We start from the raw sequence: 19,468 nt of genomic DNA on the forward strand, positions 1-19,468 counted from the left end.
TTCCGCTTCCAGTGACCACTTCCCTTGCAATAAAAGCACTCAGTCTCGGGCTTGGGTCCATTCTTTGGCTTCTTCCCGGCAGCTTGCTTACCGGGCGCGGCAACTCCCTTGCCGTCCTTCTTGAAGTTCTTCTTACCCTTGCCTTTCTTGAACTTAGTGGTTTTATTCACCATCAACACTTGATGTTCCTTTTTGACTTCTACCTCTGCTGATTTCAGCATTGCAAATAATTCGGGAATGGTCTTTTCCATCCCCTGCATATTGAAGTTCATCACAAAGCTCTTGTAGCTCGGTGGAAGCGACTGGAGGATTCTGTCAATGACCGCGTCATCCGGGAGATTAACTCCCAGCTGAGTCAAGCGGTTATGTAACCCAGACATAGTGAGTATGTGCTCACTGACAGAACTGTTTTCCTCCATCTTACAGCTGAAGAATTTGTCGGAGACTTCATATCTCTCGACCCGGGCATGAGCTTGAAAAACCATTTTCAGCTCTTCGAACATCTCATATGCTCCATGTCTCTCAAAACGCTTTTGGAGCCCCGGCTCTAAGCTGTAAAGCATGCCGCACTGAACGAGGGAGTAGTCATCAACACGTGTCTGCCAAGCGTTCATAACGTCTTGGTTCTGTGGGACGGGTGCGTCATCTAGCGGTGCTTGTAGAACATAATCTTTCTTGGCAGCTATGAGGATGATCCTCAGGTTCCGGACCCAGTCCGTATAGTTGCTGCCATCGTCTTTCAGCTTGGTTTTCTCTAGGAACGCGTTGAAGTTGAGGAATACGTTGGCCATTTGATCTACAAGACATATTGTAAAGATTTTAGACTAAGTTCATGATAATTAAGTTCATCTAATCAAATTATACAATGAACTCCCACTTAGATAGACATCCCTCTAGTAATCTAAGTATAACATGATCCGAGTTAACTAGGCCGTGTCCGATCATCACGTGAGACGGACTAGTCAACATCGCTGAACATCTTCATGTTGATCGTATCTTCCATACGACTCATGCTCGACCTTTCGGTCTTCTGTGTTCCGAGGCCATGTCTGTACATGCTAGGCTCGTCAAGTCAACCTAAGTGTTTGCATGTGTAAATCTGTCTTACACCCGTTGTATGTGAACGTTAGAATCTAACACCCGATCATCACGTGGTGCTTCGAAACAACGTACTGTCGCAACGGTGCACAGTTAGGGGGAACACTTTCTTGAAATTATTATGAGGGATCATCTTATTTACTACCGTCGTTCTAAGTAAACAAGATGCTAAACATGATAAACATCACATGCAATCAAATAATAATAGTGACATGATATGGCCAATATCACATAGCTCCTTTGATCTCCATCTTGGGGCTCCATGATCATCTTGTCACCGGCATGACACCATGATCTCCATCATCATGATCTCCATCATCGTGTCTCCATGAAGTTGCTCGCCAACTATTACTTCTACTACTATGGCTAATGCGTTTAGCAATAAAGTAAAGTAATTTACATGGCGTTTCTCAATGACACGCAGGTCATACAAAAAATAAAGACAACTCCTATGGCTCCTACCGGTTGTCATACTCATCGACATGCAAGTCGTGATTCCTATTACAATAGCATGAACATCTCATACATCACATATATATCATTCATCATTCATCACAACTTTGGCCATATCATATCACAAAGCACTTGCTGCAAAAACAAGTTAGACGTCTTCTAATTGTTATTGCAAGTTTTACGTGGCTGAAATAGGGTTCTAGTAAGAACGTTTTCTTACCTACGTGAAAGCCACAACGTGATTTGTCAACTTCTATTTACCCTTCATAAGGACCCTTTTCATCGAATCCGCTCCAACTAAAATGGGAGAGACAGACACCCGCCAGCCACCTTATGCAACTTGTGCATGTTAGTCGGTGGAACCGGTCTCACGTAAGCGTACGTGTAAGGTTGGTCCGGGCCGCTTCATCCCACAATACCGTTGAAGCAAGATAAGACTAGTAGCGGCAAGAAAGTTGACAACATCTACGCCCACAAAAAAATGTGTTCTACTCGTGCAAAAAGAACTACGCATAGACCTAGCTCTGATACCACTGTTGGGGAACGTTGCAGAAAACAAAAAATTTCCTACGGTTTCACCAAGATCCATCTATGATTTCATCTAGCAACGAGTGATCGGATTGCATCTACATACCTTTGTAGATCACGCGCGGAAGCGTTCAAAGAACGGGGATGAGGAAGGCGTACTCGACGTGATCCAAATCACCGGAGATCCTAGCGCCGAACGGACGGCACCTCCGCGTTCAACACACGTACGGTTAGCGTGACGTCTCCTTCTTCTTGATCCAGCAAGGAGGAAGGGGAGGTTGAGGAAGATGGCTCCAGCAGCAGCACGACGGCGTGGTGGTGGTGGAGCTGCAGTACTCCGGCAGGGCTTCGCCAAGCACTATGGAGAAGGAGGATGTGTTGGAGAGGGAGAGGGAGGCACCAAAGGCGTGGGGTGAGAAGTCTGTTGGGGAACGTTGCAGAAAACAAAAATTTTCCTACTCGTTTCACCAAGATCCATCTAGGAGTTCATCTAGCAACGAGTCATCAGACGCATCTACATACCTTTGTAGATCGTGTGCGGAAGCGTTCAAAGAACGGTGATGATGTAGTCGAACACGACGTGATCCAAATCACCGATGACCAAGCGCCGAACGGACGGCACCTCCGCGTTCAACACACGTACGGGACGGGAGACGTCTCCTCCTTCTTGATCCAGCAAGGGGGAAGGAGAGGTTGATGAAGATCCAGCAGCACGACGGCGTGGTGGTGGATGCAGGGCGTCACAGTAGCAGGGCTTCGCCTATACTACGAGAGAGAGGCGTAACGGGGAGAGAGGGAGGCGCCAGGGGCTGGTGTATGAAGTCCCTCCTCTCCCCCACTATATATAGGAGGGCCAAGGGGGGGTGGTGCGCCAGCCTAGGAGATCCAATCTCCTAGGTGCGGCAGCCAAGGGGAGGTTTCCCTCCCCCCCAAGGCACCTAGAGGTGCCTTCCACCATTGGGACTCTTCCCTTAAGTGGAACCCTAGGCGCATGGGCTTTTGGGGCTGGTGCCCTTGGCCCATCTAGGCCAAGGCGCACCCCCTACAGCCCATGTGGCCCCCCGGGACAGGTGGCCCCACCCGGTGGGCCCCCGGGACCCCTCCGGTGGTCCCGGTACAATACCGATAACCCCGAAACTTGTCCCGATGGCCGAAACAGCACTTCCTATATATAATTCTTTACCTCCGGACCATTCTGGAACTCCTCGTGACGTCCAGGATCTCATCCGGGACTCCAAACAACATTCGGGTTACTGCATATACATATCTTCACAACCCTAGCGTCACCGAACCTTAAGTGTGTAGACCCTACGGGTTCGGGAGACAAGCAGACATGACCGAGACGACTCTCCGGTCAATAACCAACAGCGGGATCTGGATACCCATGTTGGCTCCCACATGCTCCACGATGATCTCATCGGATGAACCACGATGTCGAGGATTCAATCAACCCCGTATGCAATTCCCTTTGTCAATCGATATACTACTTGCCCGAGATTCGATCGTCGGTATCCCAATACCTCGTTCAATCTCGTTACCGGCAAGTCACTTTACTCGTACCGTAATGCATGATCCCGTGACCAGACACTTGGTCACTTTGAGCTCATTATGATGATGCATTACCGAGTGGGCCCAGTGATACCTCTCCGTCATACGGAGTGACAAATCCCAGTCTTGATCCATGTCAACCCAACAGACACTTTCGGAGATACCCGTAGTCTACCTTTATAGTCACCCAGTTACGTTGTGACGTTTGGTATACCCAAAGCACTCCTACGGTATCCGGGAGTTACACGATCTCATGGTCTAAGGAAAAGATACTTTGACATTGGAAAAACCCTAGCAAACGAACTATACGATCTTGTGCTATGTTTAGGATTGGGTCTCGTCCATCACATCATTCTCCTAATGATGTGATCTCGTTATCAATGACATCCAATGTCCATAGTCAGGAAACCATGACTATCTGTTGATCAACGAGCTAGTCAAGTAGAGGCTTACTAGGGACATGTTGGTGTCTGTTATTCACACATGTATTACGATTTCCGGATAACACAATTATAGCATGAATAAAGACAATTATCATGAATAAGGAAATATAATAATAATGCTTTTATTATTGCCTCTAGGGCATATTTCCAACAGAAGTCCTCCATTCTCCCCACTATATATAGGAGGGCCAAGGGGGGGCCTAGGAGATCCAATCTCCTAGGGGGCGGCGGCCAAGGGAGGAATCCCTCCTCCCCAAGGCACCTAGGAGGTGCCTTCCCCCTTTGGGACTCTTTCCTTCTTGAACCCTAGGCGCATGGGCTTCTTGGGGCTGGTGCCCTTGGCCCATGTAGGCCAAGGCGCACACCCCTACAGCCCATGTGCCCCCGGGGCAGGTGGCCCCACCCGGTGGACCCCCGGGACCCTTCCGGTGGTCTCGGTACAATACCGGTGACCCCGAAACTTGTCCCGATGCACGAAATAGCACTTCATATATATAATTCTTTACCTCCGGACCATTCCGAAACTCCTCGGGACGTTCGGGATCTCATCCGGGACTCCTAACAACATTCGGGTTATTGCATATACATATCCCTACAACCCTAGCGTCGCATCATTCAACCTTAAGTGTGTAGACCCTTACGGGTTCGGGACATGAGACATTACCGAAGACGACTCCGGTCAATAACCAACAGCGGATCTTGATACCCCATGTTGGCTCCCACATGCTCCGATGATCTCATCGGATGAACCACGATGTCGAGGATTCAATCAATCCCGTATACAATTCCCTTTGTCAATCGGTATGTTACTTGCCCGAGATTCGATCGTCGGTATCCCAATACCTCGTTCAATCTCGTTACCGGCAAGTCACTTTACTCGTACCGTAATGCATGATCCCGTGACCAGACACTTGGTCACTTTGAGCTCATTATGATGATGCATTACCGAGTGGGCCTAGTGATACCTCTCCGTCATACGGAGTGACAAATCCCAGTCTTGATCCGTGTCAACCCAACAGACACTTTCGGAGACACCCGTAGTATACCTTTATAGTCACCCAGTTACGTTGTGACATTTGGTACACCCAAAGCACTCCTACGGTATCTGGGAGTTACACGATCTCATGGTCTAAGGAAAAGATACTTGACATTGGAAAACTCTAGCAAACGAACTATACGATCTTGTGCTATGTTTAGGATTGGATCTTGTCCATCACATCATTCTCCTAATGATGTGATCTCGTTATCAATGACATCCAATGTCCATAGTCAGGAAACCATGACTATCTGTTGATCAACGAGCTAGTCAACTAGAGGCTTACTAGGGACATGTTGGTGTCTATTATTCACACATGTATTACGATTTCCGGATAACACAATTATAGCATGAATAAAGACAATTATCATGAACAAGGAAATATAATAATAATGCTTTTATTATTGCCTCTAGGGCATATTTCCAACAGATGGGTCGGCCGGCAATGCAACTTATCAGACAGCGTGAACCAAAGACTTATCACTGACTAGTCGGTAAGTCTAGTTGCAAGCTATAAGCTGCACTGCTAGCAGTCTAGGATTACTACTAGCAGCACAGCAATGCAAAACACAAACATCTATTGAATACTCCATTTCATATAAACATATACAAATATTTTACATTGAGTTTCATGGGATAGACATCCATTATAGTTGGATAGTCTCACATAAAAAAGTGGGACCTAGTACCTTGTGTTGCTTTAGTAGCTTATATGGGTTGTCTTCATGGACGTGGATTTTATGCCGAAATCTCACACGTCCCCATGCACATCGTGATTCCTACTTAATATAGCCCACTGCACAATAGGGGGCGTCTAATTCGCAGCCAGCGTAAATACGCAACGTTACCTCGCACCCGTGGGCAGGTCTCATTTAATTTTCATATGAATATTGGCTCGTGTGGTAGCGACATCCCTACCACGACTATTGAAGGAATCAAAGCATGTTGTGTTTCACAGTCAGATATCTATTGAATGCAAGACTTGATATTTTTGTAGAGTGCGGCAGAAATTGAAAAACATCACTGGCGTGAAATTTGTCACACTATACAAAACACTCTTCTAAAAGAAAAGTGATTTGTACGGTACACAGAAAAATCACAACAGTGACGAGGTGAATAATGTCTTTGTATGCAAAAAGGAGCAAATGACATTATGACATAGCAATTGACAAACCAATGAAAACATTTTTCTTCTTTTTAACTCACACCACAATGACATTATGGCATAGCAATTGACAAACCAATGGAAACATCCTTTTTTTACTCACGCCACAATGACATTATGACATAGCAATTGAAGACCCAATGAAAACATTCTTGTTCTTTATGCAAGTATTGTTATTTGTATGCAAAGTTGAAAACAGATTTTTATTTCTAAATTGCTTGAATGATGACATAGGTAGGAATAAATTTTAGCTTTGTCATCTCATATTTCTCACAAAGCAAGTAGTCATTGCAGCGGTTTGGTAAGAAGTGTGTTCTTGGGCCACATAAGGACGTATGATCCATATCACCAGGAGTATATTCTACTCTAGATTAATTGGAATCTCTCTACAAAGTAGGAAAATCTCACTCTACAGTCACGAAAAGATCAAGAAAACATGATGACATAAGACACTACTCCCACCTGATTCTAAAATAAGGTGTAGTTTAACTGTCCAATGTCATGTTGACTGTTTAGTCAATGGTTACAAAATCATAATCATGTGAAAGTACTTTTGAGTACTATAATCTAACAGTGTTTATTCTGTGACTGTGTAACATAAATGACATTACTTGACTAATCGGCAATCAACATACGTCTTCTTTTTAGAGTTGGAGTGAGTACATATTGATTTTGTGATAAAATTCAATTGCAAATCCGAACACAGCTATAGAAAAGAAAATTCTAGTTGTGAATTAAAATTATGATGTGAATCCGGCCCATTACTACAATAAGCATTGGATTTCTCAAACTTCGCTTTTAAATAAGAAGTTATAAGAGCCTCCACCAACTCCTTACATTGTTCTGGCGCCAAAGAGTTTCACAGAAAATGATGAAATTAGACCGCATGAAGAAGCATGTTCAGCCAAACAACAAAGCCACATTTGAACTGAAATCACAATGAAGCGACCGACATTGCACACACAACCTAAATTTGCCGAGTGGGTTACTGTGATATCATATACATATGTAATTCCTGCCAGCCCGTCACCGTCAAATAAACTCTCAGATGCAACACGCCATCGATGAAGAGGTTGTTGTCAGCAATGAACATCGACCATGGAGTGTCAAAAAGATCAGAGCATCCCGTCATCCCATTACTGGTGAACGTATTCTCATCCCTGAAAGTGCTCTCAAATTCTCCTGATGATCTAGTCCTTGCAGCAAAACTATAATCTACTGTCAGATATTTTGAGCCCTTCAGATTCTTAGTGACTACTATCCAGAGGCCAAAGCTGTACAACTTGCTCTGCTCATCCATTGTACATGTTGCCATGAGATATAAGTCCCACCCTTCGAGCTGGAATGGATGTGAGAATATATCTCCGTAGGGGAAGAGTCGGGAGCACTCCTTGAACGTTAGATCCAAATAAACCAGAATCGTCTCTGGGCAGCTTGGATGAACAACAGACAATTTCACAGGTTTGAAACCGTAACCTCGCTCCACGAATTGCCAGCAGGCGCTTACTTCTGCTGCAAGATCACCCTCCATCTGTGTTGGGTAGGCTTTGCGCAGAAGTGCCTCGGTAATACGCTCAGTTACTTGCTCATGGTCTATATCATCATCGGTGCGTGCTAGCTAGGATATCCTGAAGTGCCACACGTGTCATATGATTGAAGCGTACCAGCGGAAATAAACGACAAGTCAAGATCTCGCGTCTTTCATCCAATGCTGGGTATCGCGCACGGGCCCACGTGAGCATAAAGGTATATATGTTACCTTCAGTTAGTACTTGTAGGCCTGTGCTAGAAAATATGGCTTCAATCGCAACAAGAGGGAAATTCATCAGTTCAAGCTCGAACCTGAAAAGAGACAAACCATGCCATGAGTGCACACTAAACACATGATTTGGGGAGGGACATCAATGCTGGACCTCAGTTTTCTTAGAAAAGGAAATAAAACATGGCTCCATCAGATGGAGATGACTAACTTCTCAAAATCCTTGTATTTGTTGGCAAGGAATTTCTTGGCTATACGCATCACACGCTGGACCTCACCGGCTAATGAAGCCGAGCAAGGATGATCCATGTAGAGCAATGCAGATTCTGTGGTCGTCATAGGCAAGCTTGTGAGCAACCGACTACAATGCCTCATGCATGAAAGAACCCCAAACTTATCCGCAACCATCAAGATGTCGAGCAGGAGAGTGGGCTCAGTTGTCGTCAACTTCCCGCCGTACATATATCTTAAAAGCTCCATAAGGGCATTTTCCTCTGTTCCAAGTAGAATGAAAACAAAAATGCATAAAGACGCGGAAAGAACGAATAATAGAGAAATAAAAGAAAACAACCTTGTGACTTGTGTATCCTAAATGATTATTTAAGTTGAATGTTGACTTTCAATATTTAGAAAAGATCCATGGGAGACTAACCTTCTCTTTATCACTGAAAATGCAAAAGTGGCAATAACCATGAAACATAAACATTCGTTTACCCTAAATATTCATTTTATCATTGAAAATACAAAATTGGCAGAAACTATGAAACATAATCTTCAGTTCACTATAAATATCCATGTTATTCTGATTCTAGATAGAAAATAGTACTAACACAGTAACAAATTAGAATAAATTATATAGGAGGAAGAATGTTGCACTTTGGCAATCGCATTACCTGAATCAGTGATCCTAATTGTCGAATGCGTCTGCGCAGATTCCTTCATGCCATTTGAGAAAAGCTAAGAAGCATGAAGCTTATTAGAAACTTCAACTGGCTAGAACAAATCAACAAATGCAGTTCACAAAGGTCATCAGAGTTACCTTCAGAAAGAAATAACTTCTTGAAGCAAGAATCACTGAATTGATATAAAAGGTTTTTTCTTGTAAAACTGGTTGATCCACCATCATGGAGGAAGAGTCAATGATCTGTCCTTTATAACCTGCAAAATAACAAAGATAAAAGAGATTAATAAAGAACAAACTGGGAGATTTTTTTTTAGAAAAGGAGGATGTACCCCGGCCTTTGCATCTGGACGATGCATGCAGTCATAGTATTAATTATTCCCAAAGACCTTACAAGGTAATACATCAAAGAACTGGGAGAAGTAAAACTCTATGTGTGAACAACATAATAACATGGTTTTCCTATATACTCCCTCCGTCCAGAAATACTTGTCGAAGAAATGGGTAAAAATTGAACGCGAACTTGAAACTGGGCACCACGCCGCCGCGCGAGAAGTCCAGCCCCAACTCTGCTAGTCTGCTGCCACTGCCGCCGCCATCGCTGACTCTTCGTCGGCGTCCATTCCCTCCGCCACGTACGGCTGGGAGAGGGAGGTGGAGGAAGCACCGAGCGCGGGACGGTAGCCGGTCGTAACCTAGCTGCCGATGCTTCTTTCTTCGAGAAGACGAGGTCGGCGGTATCTAATTAGAGTAGTTTTACTTTTGGAAGCCTCTCTCAATTTGATTCAAAGCCTGACTGTAACAATGCTACTGTACTATATATTGTTATTAATGAATATATATATATACTAGCAAGAGGGCCCGTGCGTTGCAACGGGAGGAAAAATGTCACACGTTCTTATAGTCTATAAATGATGGTTTAGAGTTTGAGAATATGTAGTTGCGGCCGAAACAAAGTTGTTCTTAGATTTGTTCATGACATGCGTCTAATGGGGTGTTGTTATGGGTAAAAGAAAACGATAAAAACAAACATTATACATTTGCACACTACGGAGACATAAATGCATCGTGGGCGGTTAAGCGTAACCAACTTAGGGCATATTGAACATCATTCCTTCCAGCTCTTGGCTTCGCTCCACGACCTCAAGCTTATCCTCCCGCCGCCGTGCCGAGCTCGTCCTTGTTTCCCTCTGACGTGAAACATCGCTATGAAATTCTTCATGCATCCTCTATCACGTTAATTTTTTATGTGCAAATATTTTTCTTGCAACTCTTGAAAAAAATCAACATGCATATTAATTAAAGACGTGAAGATTTAAAAAAAAATACATAAACAACATTTTTTTTAGTGTCAAACTACATATACATCCCTCTTTATTGGGTCTCTCTCTTCATATTTCTTCTATAGCGCACATCCGACATTTCTTGTCATTCTTTTATAGCGTACCAACATCCCATCTTTAGGCCTCTTTTTTATTTCTTGCCCTGCATGTCCTTATTTATTTACATCCCACCCCGCTTCCTCTCTTTTATTTCTTTTATATAGCACAACACATTCCATCTTTTATTCGGGCAACACAATCAACCATTATTCCCGCATTAATTGGATATCCTTGCCACAAGGTCCCCCTCTTTATTCCTATTATAGCGCAACACATTCCATCCTTATTCAGACATCTCTTTTATTTCTTGCCAAGCTTGTTCCTTGTGTACTTGCGGACATATATAAATTGATGTAATTTCATGTAAAGCAGCGATGTGGTACTATTGATTAATACGAGCTAAATACTTCCTTTTGATAGAACTGAATCATAGGCGAGCTGGTACCTTACCTACCTGCGAAAACTGGGGGCGCGGGTTCGATACTCCTGCACCACATTATTTTTTGGCTGATTTGAGCGATGCATCATCAATGGACCGGCCCACGTGCGAGATGTACGGACGAAAATCTAACGACGGACCGTCGATCAGATTCGGTTTTGACCACGAATTAGTACCACCTCGAATAAGTTTTAAAATTCAAAGTAAAAGCGTAAAATCATTATTTTTTGGCTGATTTGAGAGATTCGGTTTTGACCACGAATTAGTACCACCTCGAATAAGTTTTAAAATTCAAAGTAAAAGCGTAAAATCATTATTTTTTGGCTGATTTGAGCGATGCATCATCAATGGGCCGGCCCACGTGCGAGATGTACGGACGAAAATCTAACGACGGACCGTCGATCAGATTCGGTTTTGACCACGAATTAGTACCACCTCGAATAAGTTTTAAAATTCAAAGTGAAAGCATAAAATCATGGGAAGAAAGCGCATTGTGACGGTGAACTCACGGAGTCAATCCGTACTTTATTATGAGGTTGTTTTTTCTCTTCAATCAAAGACAAAAAGTGCCAAGCAAATTGATAAGGTTGTTTTTTAAGTTGAAGTTGTTTATTTTCTAAACAAGCATATCTAGTGTTTTATGGCTTGTGGAGAAGATATATTTTCTAAGCATGTCTACATATTTAGCAGGGAGCGCACAGCGGCGGTTCAAATTTTTCTTTTCTTTTTTTGAAAAAGTGAACATTATTTGGAAAACATGAACATTTTTCAGTTTAGTGAACATGTTTTTAAAACAGCTACATCTTTTGAAAACACGAACAGTTTTTATTTTTTTGAAAAATGCGAATAAATATTGAAATTCCGAACATATTTTTAATTTTAAAAAAAAATCTTGAAAATCATGAACAATTTCCAAATTTTGAAAAAAGAACGAAATATTTTTTTAACTCTGAACAATTTTTTAACATTTTTCGAAATTTGGGAAATTATGAAAGAAAAAAGGGCAAGAAAAAGAAAAAATGGAAATAAAAAGTTAAGAAAATGATTAAAAAATAAAAAAAAACAGAAAATACAAGGAAGAAAAATCCCAGTTCAGGATTCCCAAAACTAGAACCAGCCTACAAATCTTCAAAACATCATATGGGCCGGCCCAGCTCGGTCGCTCCGTGCATTTGAACAGCATTGTGACGCATCGAGCGTCATATAGGGCCTATTTAGCACCTACCACTCGTAAGGCCCCATCTTGTGTGAGAAAATATGCTAATTTGTGTTTTAAAAAGGGACAAAATATTAATGAATAGAATACCAATATTTTATTCATTGAATTTGTAATTTTTCTACAAACTTAAGGTCTATATATTTGAAAAACAATTTTTTGAGCGGGTGCATGTGTGCTCTAGAGTCTAGACTAGCATTTACCGCTTCCGCTAGCAAGCACGACAAGAATTATCGGACAGAGGGAGTACTTTGTACAACAGAACGATAACAGCGAGACCGGGTCCAGCAGCCAGCGAGGAGAGCGCCGCCAGGTGCTCCAGCGCAGGTTCAGGCTCCAGCAACGGGTGGAGCCGGGACCAATCAAAACTTTCTACTTTCCACGTGCAGAAGCCGATGAAAATGAAGTCGGCCATTGTTCAGATTACTGTGTGCTTAATGAATGAATGGTAAGAGCATCTCTAGTAGACCCCGCATAAGTGGTCAAACCCGCAAAATTTGCGTTTTACAGTTTTGAGCGAAAAAAAGTGTCTAGAACAGAAACCGTAAAAGTAGTCCAACCCGTAAATTTTTAAGGGTCATCGCAAATGCACACCCGAAACCTTTATCTTTGGAGGTTGGAATGTCGAATATAGGGGGCCCCGTATACCGGTCAAACCTTGTTGGAGCAAACACGCCGCCGCGGAGTTTGCCGGAATCCGCCCTAAACTCACCGGAATTCATCGTCGCAATCGATCGCCGCCGGTTCAAATTGGACGAGCTTGACATCGTCGTGGCCTCCCATGACCTCAGCCTGGCCGCCGGAATCCTTCCAACACGGCAGGCAAAGGGGCACGGCTCGCCTGGCAATAGAGCAAGGCGCGGACGACGGAGGCGACGGGGTGTGGCCGGCAAGGCTGGGCGTGGACGACGGGGCGTGGCCGGCGAGGCTGGGCGCGACCGACGCGATGATGGGGCGCGACCGGCAGGGATGGGGCGCGACCGATGGGCGATGGGGCGCGGCCGACGGGCGACGGGGCGCGGCCGGCTGGAGGAAGGGGCGGCAACGGCTGGACCGGAGGAAGGAGCTCTTTATTTCAGTTTTACAGTTTGTTTTATAGTATCTGTTCGGCCGCGCTAGTTTTCAACCCGCAAACGTGATCTTCGTAAAACTGCAAACGCATTTTGCAGGTCAAGTTTTTGCGGGGTCTGCTAGAGTTGCTCTAATCGACCACTTCCAAATAGTTGCTTCTCTCAGCCACAACTTCATTCACCAGGACATACTGCAACATCAGTGCACAATCCCAGAAAGTTTCTCTGGCCTATACATTGATGCGTCGCATGCTGGGCTTCCATGGACAATCGGCTTCATCGTCAAAACCGAGCTGGCGATGGCGAATCTAATGCAGAACAAACAAACAAAAAAGGGTGAACAATCACGCATGTAGAGAAGAAGCTTATGGTGAATCTAAAACAGAAAAAGAGGGTCAGATCAGGAAAAAAATAGCATGCTACAGCAAATATTAGCATGCTATATCGTGCTATAGCGTGCTATTAGTGAGACATTGTACATAAATTTATTTAGCGAGACAATTTTCAGGATGCTATAGCATGTTATTAGCGGTGATATAGCATGCTACTCCCTCCGTCCCAAAATTCTTGTCTTAGATTTGTCGAGATACGGATGTATTAGATACATTCGTATCTCGACAAATCTAAGACAAGAAATTTGAGACAGAGGGAGTATTTTTTTTTTCAGTGGATCAAATATGCCTACGTATCGCCACAATTTTCAACTTTCTCATTGCAAGCGAGAGCCTCCTTACATCATTCAGGCAAGCCTAGTTTTTCAGCACAGACACAAAAATAACAAAATGTGACCGCATTGAACCACGCTGCCAACATGCCACCCCAGCTGGAATCACATGAACCGATCAACCTAACTTTGCTTAGTGAGATGTCGTCAAGATTGTAAACCCATCTGCCCAACGGCCAACCTCAAATCAGCTCTCAGATGCAGCACCCCGTTGATGAAGAGGTTGTCGTCAGATATGAACGTCGACCATGGAACGCCAAAAAGATCCACGGATCCATGTACCCAATCTGACAAACTGAAGATAACCTTAACCTCCAAGTTGCTTACGAATTTTCCTGACAATCTAGTCCTTGCAGCAAACTCAATATCGATGGTCAAATCTGATGAACCCTTCATATTCTTCCATTCTACTAAGCAGAGGCCAAAAGTGCACAAATTACTCTGCTCATCCATTTCACAGAATGCGACAAGATAAAAGTCCCGCCCTCCAAGCTGGAACGGGTGCGAGCATATATGTTCAGACCCGAAGAGTCGAGAGCACTCCTCGCGCGTTAGATCCAAGTAAACTGTAACCTGTGGGCAGGGTCGATCAAAAGCAACCAATTTCACAGGTTTGTACTTGTAAGCACGCTCAGCAAATTGCCAACCGGTTTGTGTACTAAGAGCACTTTCCATCTGTCTTGGGTAAGCTTTGTGTAGAAGTACCTCGGTAATACGCTTAGTTACTTGCTCATGGTCTATATCATTATCAGTGCATGCTAGGATCTTCTCAAGTGTCGTACATGTCATATGACTGAAGCGAACTAGCGGCAGCAAACGAGAACTCAAGATCCCACGTCTTTCCTCTGAATCTAGGTATCTTGCACGGACCCACTCAAGCATGAAGTAATATAAGTCATCTTCACAGCTCACATGCATGTCAGTACTTGAAAAGATAGCTTCCATCCCAGCAAGAGAAATATTCATCAGTTCACGTCTGAACCTGAAATGAGACAAACCATATCATAAGTACACTAAATACATGATTTTGTGACATCAATTTCTACAGTTTTCTCAAAAAAGGAAACGAAACATGGCTCCATTAAATGGGGATCACTAACTTATCAAAATCCTTGTGCTTGTCGGCAAGGAATTCCTTTGCAACGCTTATAACATGTTGGACCTCAGCGGCCAATGAAGTCGAGCAAGGATGGTCTATGCAGAGCAGTGCAGACTCTGTTGTCATAGGCAAGTTTGTGAGCAGCTGACTACAACGCCTCAAGCAAGAAATAACCTCAAACTTGTCCGCAACCATCAAGATGTCGAGCAGAAGAGTGGGCTCAGCTGTTGTCAATTTTCCACTGTACATATAGCTTAAAACCTCCATAAGGGCAATTTGCTCTGTTCCCAAGTAGAATGAAAACAGAAAAATCATAAGACAACAGTTTGATAAAGAAGTAACCAAAAAAAAAAGAACAACCCTTTTGTACCTTAAATAATTGTTTAAGTTGACTATTGACTTACAATATTCAAAAGGCTCCATGGGAGGTTAACCTTTTTCCAATCATGGAAAATTTATATCTATACTAGTACTATATAGAATTTACGAGTTGGCAGAATCCAAACGATCTCAACCACTCAATACAACTATATCGGATGGCTCATAATTTACTTTTAACCTTGCAAATTACCTCATAATTGCATATCAAAAAGAGACTTAAAGCGAGCGTTAATCCCCTACTTAAGAGAATTAGCTAATCCATAAATTGCCCACATCGATGACTACAAGAGATGACATACATCAGGAATATTTAGACAGTGCATGGTACATGCAATATATACCATAAATAATCATGTTTTAATTTTAAAAAATAGTAACACAACCACAATAGCAAACTAGAATAAAACATGAGAAAGAATGTTACACTTAAGCTATCACATTACCTGAATTGGCAATCCTAATTCTTGGACGCATCTGATCAGATTCTTTCATGCCATTTGAGAAGAGCTAAGAAATATGAAGCTTATTAGGAACTTGAAATGACTGTACAACAAATGCATTTCCCATGGGTATAAGAAATACCTTTAGAAAGAAAGGACTTCTTGCAGCAAGAATCGCTGAATTGATATGAAGGGCCTTTACTGTTAAAATTTGTGTACCTGACATGGCTGAGGAAGAGTAAATACTCTGTCCATTATCAGGTGCAAAATACCAAGACAAGTGGTATACAAGACAACTAGGAAAAGTAAAAGGTACATGATTAAAGCCATTAAACATATTATCTTCTGTTAAAATACTTAGAACAATTTGTTCAATGGTACATATTCATTTAATCAATCTACAGATCTATGTAAATGGTTAAAATAAGGTCACCAAAACTGAATGGTCATTTAGCTGCAGCCAGTAATCTAACCATGCTTGTAGCTCAGTGAGCAAAGTGATCATAGATGTTATCTCAAGGATCCTACCAGAATTTGTCAATGGCTTTTAAAAAGGTTCACGACAAACTTGACCAAGAATTGTAAAATGAAGACTAGTGCTGGACTAACCGTGGTTTACTAATCATGATCATAGATTTATTAAAACCTACAATCAAGGTTTACGAATCGACGAGTCGTTCCAGGGTTGAGGCTTATAGACTAATCGTGACTAGTCTAGACTAGTGCTGGACTAGTCGACGTGGTACTGTAGCACTCAACTTACAGTGCTCAACTACTAATACCTAGTAGTAGTCATTGTTTTAAGGCCTAACCCCGCCTTATCCTTGAGGCAGACATAGAAGGAACAGAGCAGTCAAACAGTTTAGCACGTAGAGTATATTTCAAGGAAAAATAAGGAAGACTTAGAGATTGGGCAACTATGTACCTATGCACTTCCTTGTGGCCCAAAAGCCCATCTACTAGCTATATACTCCCCCCGTGACCTTATTCCACTATCGTCACTCCCTTCTCCCTCACCACAGCTGCCACATGCCTTCTGCTGATCTGCTCTCTTTCCTCGTAACGGCACACAACCCTAAAACTCCTCCCTGCTCATCATGACCCTAGCCTTCTCTGATTCTCCCTCACTGCAACATCCCTCCTTCAACGGCAGAGTAGATCCGGCAAAGGAAGGAACAGAACCAGCAGACGCAGAGCGGAGCAATGCTCCTTGCCACCGCTGCCGGCAGCAACGGTTCAGCAGGTGCTGGCAGCAGCCTCGTCTTAGGTGCGGCTCGTTCTAGAGCGAGCCTGAAAACCTAGCTCTCCAATTTTACCCTCCCATGGCTGCGAGCTGGCTCACTTATCCCCTTCCAAATTTGAGTCGAGCGACTCATAGAGCACGACTAGTCCAGACTAGTCTACGACTAGTCGCTCGACAACTCGACTCGGCTTACATGAGAATCCTAGTCGGCATTCACATTGCGACTCATAGACTAGTCCCTCCACTAGTCAAGACTAGCCCTTCGACTCGTAATCAGTGCCTACAATTTCATAAAGGACAACAAGTAGTAGAACTTTAGGTGTCAACTGTAATAGCATGCTTCCAAATTTTCTGACTCACAGGGTTGTGTGTCTCCATTGTCCAGTGGGTAGTCTCAGTTGCAATGGATCGATTTTATTCTACTTTTGCAGGGTCAAGGGGATTGCTATTTGTTGCCTCATAGTCTGATGTATGAATACATGGTATGCCACTTGTTAAATTTGATAATGATTTAGCCCAGCACAGATTTCATTTGGTCTTACGTTTCCACGATAAGATCTCCGGTGCAAAACTTATAATAGCATTCTATTGTTTTGACCGTTGCCACAATCACTAATCCAGTAATCCCTAATAAAAAGATCAGCCATGTGACTGCCAAATTTATCTCTATGCAACAGGTTGTACTACATAAACAAAAGTGGTTCTCAAGCAGGCTAATAATGACCTTAAATGTTTTAACACACACAAAACAGACCTGTAGAGGCGAAAAATGCAGACTAATTAATATTGCCCTTGCATGCTTATATGTTGAATAGGGAACATGGTTGTGGGGAATCAGAGAGTTCTTAAGTTTTATGGAGCTCTTCCTAAATATAATACAACAACAACAAAGCCTTTAGTCCCAAACAAGTTGGGGTAGGCTAGAGGTGAAACCCATAAGATCTTTGGGTTTCATCTGCATAAGAGCGCTGAGTTTTTATGTTGGCTCGACAAGCCTATCACAATCCTCCTTCTTTACCCAGGCTTGGGACCGGCTATGTTGAGACAACATAGGCGGAGTTCTTCCTAAATATAATCACCTTTCTAAATATAAAGGATCATATTTTCTCATATACATATTCAACAAGACATTTGATAATAATATGTTGTTCCTTTTTTTTCCGCTACATTCGGAAACATAATAATTGGCAGATTTGGCATGCGGACAATGTATAATCTCCGGTTCAAAAAACAACGTTGATCTGGTAACCACATTTCTCTACAAAATTGAGTTCGAATTAAGCGAGCACAGCTTTCAGTGTCAGATAACTCTTACATCTGCACAACATCAGCTCACGCACAATCCTTCAATTGAGTTTGACCTTGTGGATTCCTTCAATTGCTTCCACGTTACACTAAACGATTTAGCTCAAACATTGCATATGAAGCACAGCACTGAATCAAATTAATAATGTCTGAATCGCGTCAGAAATGCATAAACATAAATCCCCCCAGAGGCGGGGGCTGGGTGGGGGGGGGGGGGGGGGGGGGGGGGCAGGGGGGCATATTACGCACCTTGCCCCTTAATGTGGCGCACTGAGTCGGGGAGGGGTCCTCCTCCTCCGTCGTCGCCGGCGACGACCTCTACCTGCAGCACCTTGTCGGAGAACTTCTCCGAATTGAAGGCGAACTCGAAGCTGGGCACATCCGCGCCGCGCGAGAACTCCAGATCCATCTCCGCCTCCGCCGCGGCCGCCGTCTCTTCGCCGCCGGCCATGAGCTCCGCCGCGTCAAGAAGAGGAAGGTCGCGTGGGACCGGGGCAGTAAACCCTAGCTCGCGGGGGCTTCTTCGAGAAGGCGAGAGTGAGGTCGAATACAAAACCCGCGAAGCTTTTCCAAAATAAGATAAGAATTGTCAAGAGGACCTTATGATGTGGGTAAATCACAAGCACATATTTCCCAAAATTTAATTTTAATCAATCTTGTGTGAATTGTACAAAATTCATCACATCGTTTTTCATACAGTACAAAACAATAATATTATGTCTATACCATGTAAATCATATATCGAAATATGTATGTGGCAACCGTGTGGCAGATTGCAAAACTACCACACGGTTCCCAAGCCCTTCGATCGGCATCCCAGGCACGATCCTCTTTTTCCGTTTTTTGATTTTGCATACCCCGATCATGTTCCTCCTGTCTTCCTCCCCCACGCCTGGCCGACGGCGCCTTCCTCCGCTTCCTCCTCCCAGGCTTCAAGCCTGAGCCCGCGGCCGCGTCTAGACCCAATGCCTCATTGTGCCCCAGCCAGATCCGCTCCCTGGCGCCCGCCCCGGCGAGCACCTCTTCATCCTGCCTCCCGCGTGACTCCTACCGCTGCACGCCCGCACCTTTTCTCAATCCCTCCGACGCGGCCCGCTCCATCGGCCAGCGCCCAGCCATGGGGGCGCCCAACGCAGGTGGCTTCACCGGCCGGAGTCCCCCGGTGAGGTGAAGGGTCGGGGGTTTTTGTCGGGAGCATGGCTCATGCATGTATGCGAGAGACAGGTATGGACCTCGCC

The 19,468-nt window shown here is 43.8% G+C and overlaps 1 protein-coding gene and 1 pseudogene across 2 annotated transcripts; both read right to left on the bottom strand.

Moving 5' to 3' along the window:
• Positions 1-7,256: 7,256 nt before the first annotated feature.
• On the bottom strand, positions 7,257-9,177 carry LOC125554923 (annotated as a pseudogene).
• A 4,539-nt stretch (positions 9,178-13,716) lies between these two features.
• LOC125552982 (BTB/POZ domain-containing protein POB1-like) lies at positions 13,717-18,783 on the bottom strand. 2 transcript variants are annotated; one of them, XM_048716707.1, is made up of 5 exons: positions 18,480-18,783; positions 15,825-15,901; positions 15,686-15,749; positions 14,863-15,142; positions 13,717-14,744 (listed from the first exon to the last, which is right to left on the bottom strand). In XM_048716707.1, exons 1-5 carry the CDS (start codon positions 18,679-18,681, stop codon positions 13,910-13,912), a joined length of 1,458 nt encoding a protein of 485 aa, XP_048572664.1. In that variant the 5' UTR covers positions 18,682-18,783; the 3' UTR covers positions 13,717-13,909. The 2 variants fall into 2 exon arrangements, with proteins under 2 accessions (XP_048572664.1, XP_048572663.1); XM_048716706.1 differs by having other exon boundaries at positions 15,825-15,910.
• Positions 18,784-19,468: the final 685 nt, after the last annotated feature.

This window comes from Triticum urartu, chromosome 4 (genome assembly GCF_003073215.2).
Source record: "Triticum urartu cultivar G1812 chromosome 4, Tu2.1, whole genome shotgun sequence".
Classification (NCBI taxonomy): Eukaryota; Viridiplantae; Streptophyta; class Magnoliopsida; order Poales; family Poaceae; genus Triticum; species Triticum urartu.

Excerpts from the sequence above, each read along its gene's own strand:
- LOC125552982 (XM_048716706.1), bottom strand. The coding sequence starts at position 18,681 with ATGGCCGGCGGCGAAGAGACGGCGGCCGCGGCGGAGGCGGAGATGGAT. Across the intron at positions 15,143-15,685 it reads AATTAGGATTGCCAATTCAG|AGCAAATTGCCCTTATGGAG; the intron begins GTAATGTGATAG and ends ACTTGGGAACAG. Across the intron at positions 14,745-14,862 it reads AAGCACAAGGATTTTGATAA|GTTCAGACGTGAACTGATGA; the intron begins GTTAGTGATCCC and ends GTCTCATTTCAG.